At 47.0% G+C, this 6,865-nt stretch overlaps 1 protein-coding gene across 1 annotated transcript in view; it reads left to right on the forward strand.

Moving 5' to 3' along the window:
- LOC113207674 (allatostatin-A receptor-like) overlaps positions 1-6,865 on the forward strand; it is a gene marked incomplete in the record, with an annotated part of 197,214 nt that overhangs the window by 170,554 nt on the left and 19,795 nt on the right. The window contains 1 exon segment of the mRNA XM_052264052.1: positions 1,162-1,353. Within this exon segment, the coding sequence (XP_052120012.1) occupies positions 1,162-1,353 (192 nt within the window).

Here is a 6,865-nt window from a genome sequence, read left to right on the forward strand (position 1 = left end):
AAAAAAATTGAGATAATAAGTGATCTATAACTCCTTAAAAACCGCGAGCGAAGCGAGCGAAATTTTTCTTGGGGTACGCGCTAAGCTCAAAATATAGACGTTTAAATGTTGTTTCTATTGACAGTTAAAGGCATTAAATATATTGCTTTGCTCATTCATTTTCACCTATTATTGAACAATGCTGCGCTCGTTAAACGGTATGCGATGATAGAAGCCAAATTAAGACAGTTGATGGGACATGCATGTTGCAAGTTCGCTCCCTGCTTCCGCATCTTATAACGGCAAAAAGGCGGGTATACATACAGCCTACGTACACCTTCTGGAAATATATTTTTCTTTTTTCACTCCTTTTTTTTAAAATTTTCCTTTTCTCCTCCTCTTTTTCCCTTTCTCTTTCGCTCTCCCTTCTCTTTCTCTCCCTTTCCTCTTTCTTTCCTCCTTTTTTTTTTAGGGGGCGCCAGATCCCCAGGGGGGGGCAACCAGCCCTTTGCCCCCCTCCCCAAATCCGCCCCTGCGGGCGGTGTAAACTTCGCTATCGCTCTTGTCAATTTAATTTGTTTCAAACTAAGTACTTCTAATTAGCTTTTGTTAAAATATATTCTGTTACTGGCACCTTCTAAAATTGTTGTTAATTTCACACACAGAAAAAAATAACGGTGCGCAAGGCTCCGCACAGCCGGCCGGACACAGCCGGGCAGCTCCTATTTCACGGTAGACTTGTACTGCTTACGCACCCATAGCAGGGAGGCCGGCCTTATAAGCAAACACTCTCCTACTAGCCCCCCCCCCCTTTTGCACACACACACGCTCGCATACACATGCCGTACCGGACGCTCTACCTTTGGCAGCCCCTCCTATTTCTCACGTCGCACTTTACACTCTCCTTTATCCTAGTCTCGCCTACCGGAAGCGCGGCCCGTGAGCTGCCCGACCCGAGCTCCGCCTTTCTGTAATTTTCCGGAAGGGGCTAAACTCGCCCACGCGCCCCATCCGGCGTCCGGGCATTTTCTTTTTTTCTTTTTTCTTTTCTCTGCTGTACTTTTGTGTGCCTACCTAGCAATGCGAGAAGGAGACTGAACGCTCCCGCCCCTGACTGACCCCAACTCTCCCGCCCGCTGCCGTGCCGTTTGCTCATGCTCATATTGTTTTTCTCGTCCGCAGTACCGGACGGAGCGCAACGCCTCCATCGCCATCCTGGTCATGTGGTGGATCATCCTGGTGATCTCCATCCCGGCCTACATCCAGCACGGCGTCGTGCACTACAACTATGACGAGACGGACAACTCGCACTGCATCTTCTTGCAGGTGGACGACCACATCCGGCCCGACGGCTACAGCGTCTTTACCTTTAGGGTAAGTTAAGTGCTTGCGTCTTGCGATACCCAAAAAGGTGTATCATAATTGTTAGTAGAGACGCGCCACTGTTTTGATCGAGTGCACTGCTGCGGAAGCTTTTAGAGCGCCTGATAGGTAGGCAACAAATTGCAAGCAGTGCATACGTGTACTGCGGGCTGGCCTACCCCGAGTCTCGCAGGCGCCCAGCTCCCTGTAATTCATCGATATCGTCTGAGAAAAGCGGACGTTGTTTCGGGACGAAGCGTGGCCGGTCTTTTCAGACGTCGCTGTTCAGACACATCTGTTTACCTTTAGGATAGATAGATTTATCATATTTTTCTTAACCACATTCACAAACCCTATACCCTAGTAACACAAAACTGTCGCACATAGTGCATTTTTAGGCCCGCGATTAGCGGTGCCTATTGCTTTCGCCCGAAAGTTTTTTATTTTTATTCTTGACGATGGCCCCTTATGGCAGAGCCGATCGTGCCTAAGCGATTTGGACAAAATTTTACTCAAAAATACTTCGAGAAATTAGAATTTTTTTAAGGTGGGTATGATGTTAAATTGTCTGATGAAATTTGAGAAATTTGAGTTTGCATCCACGCGTTTCCATGGAAATGACGAGCTGAGCAGCAGGCCGAGTCGAGCCAGGTAAATTTCGGCCAATCACAAATTTGCGCGGGAAAGTTCGACCAATGGAATCGATCGCCTGTTGCTTTGTACAACCCTATCCAAAAAATTATTTGGCCCTGGCGTCGATATAGTGGTCGCGTTTAAATAATACTATCGTGCCGCCGTGTATAAAGATACAACACAGACGCCGCTTTGAACGCGGCCGCTGAGCGCCAGCCACGGTTTTGATTGTTGCCTGGGAGTGTAGTTCCGCCTTGTAATAATTTCGTTTTAAAAGGGGCGGAAAGTATACTGATGCAGCCAACCTATAACGGAAAATATATATTATGTTTTTACCTTATTTAAGATTATAAGTGTCAACATACAATAGAACACGTCTAAATGTGTACGTGTTTTTAATATATTAAACACTTATCAGTGATCTCTTATCTGACGCTGTGTTAGTAATATTTTTGAAAAGTTCACGTTCCTTGTCGTGAATGTCATGGCAGTGTTCATTTGAGCAAGCTAGCTTGGCGAACGATCAGCATATTAAACTTTGAAATATTTCTAATACACAAATTGTTTAGAATTTTAAGTGTACAGGAAATTTACCACCGTATGTATAAATATTTTCAGTAGATCATTTAATTAAATCTGATCAACATAAGTTTCCTAGATATTTGGCTGCAGTGTACATCAAAATCAGTAACTACCAATGTAATGAATCGTTGTAGTATTATATATGTATACATGCCAGTGTTAACGTTAAAATCTAAGCGGGCCGTTAACGCGTTAGCGTTAGAATTTTTCTTCCTCCCTCATTTATTAAGGTACCGCGACTTCTGTTGTACAGATTCTAATAAAATTTTATCGAAAAATCAATCCAAAAATTAGATTTCATTTGACTATAGCCTCATTACAATCCTTCTGGCCAATTTTGAGAAAATTAAAGTTAAACATCGAAATTATCACGAAAATCGGCAAAATCCTGCCAAGCCAACAATGGTTCGCACTTCTAGCATTCTTTATGTTGATCCCTGCGGCTTACATTTTCACTTAACAGTAAAACGTATAAGACAAAAATTCAAGACCGAACATTAAGCTTCCGAACGATATGTTCAAAATTTTCGTGCGACGTTCCAGACGAGAACGACAGCAAGCTGAACAATATGCGACATTTACGCTTATTCTTCGTGTCTTGTTTTTAATTTCTAGCGCAGTTAGTATTGATTTAAACAGGGAAGTGTAAGCGAGCCGATTGTGCACCGTTCTTTAAGCCACCGAATAAGCTTTTAATCGATGCCAGAAGATATCCCGATTACAACTTCTACCGGTTTAAAATCAAAGCTGCACAGTTTGTTTAGAAATGGGCGTGGCTACGACAATCCTGGGTAGAAAGGAGGCGTGGCTTCTAACAATGGTACCAACCTTTGCAAACGTACTCGCTTCATGTTTTTGGATAAATTGAGTGATGTACTCTCCTCACTTTTATGTTCAACCCACGTCTAATAACCCCTTCTTTAGCGATTTCGCGTGCACTTCAGAGGTGGTTAAACGACATGTGTTTAAATAATTGTAACTATAAGTAAAAGTTGTCATTGCCGGGGAATGCCCACTAAGTAGTTTCTATAAGGCGCGCTTGCCTCGCTGTTGGTTTTATTATTGTGGTGACTTCAGAATTAAGAGCCACAACACTAACCAACAAGTTTTGACGACTTCCCTCTTTTCTAATTTTCAACGCTGAATCTATTGAAGTGATTAATTAAATGATTATTTCTTCGTGTGCATACGATTGTTCGTGAAAACTTCAGGGGCCGATTAACGCGTTAGCGTTAGAATTTTTTTTTTTCAATTATTGTGACGATAACGAGAATCCAATAGTAGTGGCTTTTCCACAGTAAGACGATTGTCGCTAGTCTTTCAAATTTAAGCTATTCTGCTGTATTTTTATCGATTCTTGTTCGAATCCAAAAGTGGTTTTTCGCTTCCATTACGATAGCTGGCCGATAAAGATTTTCGTCTCAAAGCAAAAAGACAGTACAGCGATAGAATCATTTTTCTCATTTCGTATATCGCACCGATGGTCCGTGTCTTCTTTTTTATACTGTTGTCCGACAGTCGTAAGACAGCTCTGTGCTAATAGGGTCGGTCTCAAAAAAAATGGAAAAAAATATTCCCCCACCAAAAAAAAAATGAAACAAAATGTAATATCTGCACGCCCTTGAGCCTGAAGCCCGCCACGCGCCCGGCGCATTTCTCTCGCCGGCTGGTCCTCACTGACAACTCATTACCGCGGGCGCGCTGCCACTTGAGCCTTCATTGAGCCAGCCGCTGGGTCCTCGCCGGGGCCCCCAACTCTTTGTTATTAATGAGTCCACTGTCACTATGGCTGCGCCCCGCGGCCCGCCCGCGCCGTCATAAGGGGCGCTGCTGCAGCACCGCGGCTCCTCCTCCTCCTGCTCGCTCTCCGCCAGGAGGAGCCCCCATAAAACTCGTCCCGAGCAAAGCTCCGCAAACGCCGCGACCGCGACTCGCCCCGGAGCAGCGCTGCGCGGTGCTGTTCCGCGCAGCGCAGGCGACCCCCTTCCGTCCGCCGTGATGTATGTAATCACCTGCGAGATAGGTAGTGATCAATGCACCCCCTTGGCCCCGGGTCCCGTCCCCGCCTCGCCCCGCCCCGCCCTGTCCCACACAGCCGGAAGGATAGGGCGGCAGAATGCAGGTCCGAGAGGCAGCCGACCCCACCCCTGTTGGTTCAGGAAACTGCTCTGCGACGTAGTCATAGTCAGCAGGGCGTGGCGCGGAGGGGAAGAAAGAAAGTTTCAAAAGAAGTGCAGCGAGGAAGCCGTCGTGCTCCCGGCCTAGTCAGACGCTAGGTCCTCTGCTCGTACACAGAAAATACAAGAAAATACACTCTAAGTGTGCACAGACTGACCCCCATACCCCTTTCGTGCAGCCGTGTCCGCGGTTGGCTCACCACTCGTTACATACGTAAATCGTAGCAAATACCGGAACTATTTCATGAACAACCCGCTCTGCAATCCTAAAGGTTCGCGGACCTCCCACGACAGCAGCAGGGTGCGCCTGCGCGCGCGTTCTCCCACAACTAACTAACTAATGACTGCCTGCCAGCAACTGTCGCCAGGACGGGGGGCCCTTCGCGCTCAAGTTGGGCGCGCGGAGACAGCGCGAGTTGCCACCCTTTCGGCCGCGGACGGCGGTGTGGGGGGCCCCGCGAGAACCCTGCTAACTGTTCTGGGGCTTTGCAATAATTGTGAACCAATGACGAATCGTCAATTTTATGACGCGAAGACAAGTCGTCGCAATTGCGAAGAAGCTTTTATTTCGTGTGTTAGGTTTACAAAGCACACAAATCCTTTCGACAGTGGTAATGTTCCCGACACCTGTAGGCTTCAGCCAGAAACGTGTTTTCTTGATTTATGCGTTAACTTTCTCGATGCAATGCAAACCTCTCTGGACTGGCAAGGCGATGTTGCATCATTGAATCAAGACAAAGTTAACTTGAATCACGAACATAATCCTTTTTGGGTTTTGAGTTGTCGGGTGTCTTGTAGCCCTCACCCTCCAGTACACCTCTCCAATGAGCCTCCTCGCCTAGCCAGCCCCCCCCCCCCCTCAACCCTTCTCACGCGATGGTAATAATTCTGTACCAGTTTTAATTTGGTAAGTTTTGTGTCTCCGGCGCGCTGCTCGACGGGCCGCCGGGCCGGCCGCCACCGTCGCCTCCCCACCTTGTGCCTTTTGTAAAGTTGGCCAAGTCTTTAAGCTCGCCTTACCCTTTTCCCGCCACGCCTCTACGATAAGGTGGCGCAGCGTGTTGGCCTATCTCTCCCCCCCCCCCTCTCTCTCTCTCTCTCTCTCTCGCACACGCAGAGCCTGCGCCGTGTCACGCGTCCAAACGTGAGAACGACCCGCCGACCCGCGCGCGCGCCGCGCGACTTTTTCCGAATAAACTTTTCCAATTTGAGGCGGGCACGGCCGCTTGGAGGGGCCGGCTGTTTGGCTGGACTTGACTGGTGTGTAGGGCTCTGACTGGGGGCCGGGTGGCGAGAGGAACCGGATTTGCAGAGCCATTGCCTCGATCGGAACGCGATTCCTAACAGCCCGCCCTTTGTCACGCGGGGTGAAGGAGGACAGGCTGGAGGGGAGGAGGGTACGCCTCTTGACCCGCGCTACGCCACGCCACGCCGCACCGCTTTGTCCCGCCTCTCTCACTTTAACTGGGTACCACAGTTTGCCGGTGAGGAAACGTATTTAAGACCAGCAACGGTTTACATGACCACCCCACGATTTCCCCCAAAATTTTACCACTTTTTCTAGACCACTATCTAAGACATTGAGACCTGGAACCAGCATCCTAAAAAATTTATTGAAGGAGTTATGATTTTTCAAAGATTTTGGGTCATTTTTCCACCAAAATGTTAGTTATTTTGAAAAATCTCAGTTTTTCAGCACCGGAGGCCTCTGAAAGGCAGGTCACAGTTGTTTCTGGAAGAAAATGATGCGAGGATTCTAAATCAGCCCTCGGATTTGGTCCCCGGGGCCTCTAAAGGGTTGAAAATGCAAGAAATAGGATTTTGAAGACCTTTTCAAATATTTTGGGGAAACTGCTTTAAAAAAATCCTAGAAAACTTTCGGAAGCAGGTTTGAATAGGTAAAGGTCTGTACTTCCTGAAAATATTTTTTAAAAGGGTGGGTCGAGCCCTTCCTGAGGAGCTAGAAGCCTTAGAAAATGACCAAAATTTGATAATTTTGAAAAAAATAAAAAAATATTTCCAGATGTAACTTTTTGAGATAAGACCTCCTGTGCCAAAAGTTTTGCTCTAGCTATCATCATTGAGGTGCTAAAAAGGTTTTTTTAGTCAAATTGAACCAAAAAAGTCAATTT

Source organism: Frankliniella occidentalis, unplaced genomic scaffold (assembly GCF_000697945.3).
Source record: "Frankliniella occidentalis isolate FOCC.00 unplaced genomic scaffold, Focc_3.1 Scaffold16, whole genome shotgun sequence".
NCBI lineage: Eukaryota > Metazoa > Arthropoda > Insecta > Thysanoptera > Thripidae > Frankliniella > Frankliniella occidentalis.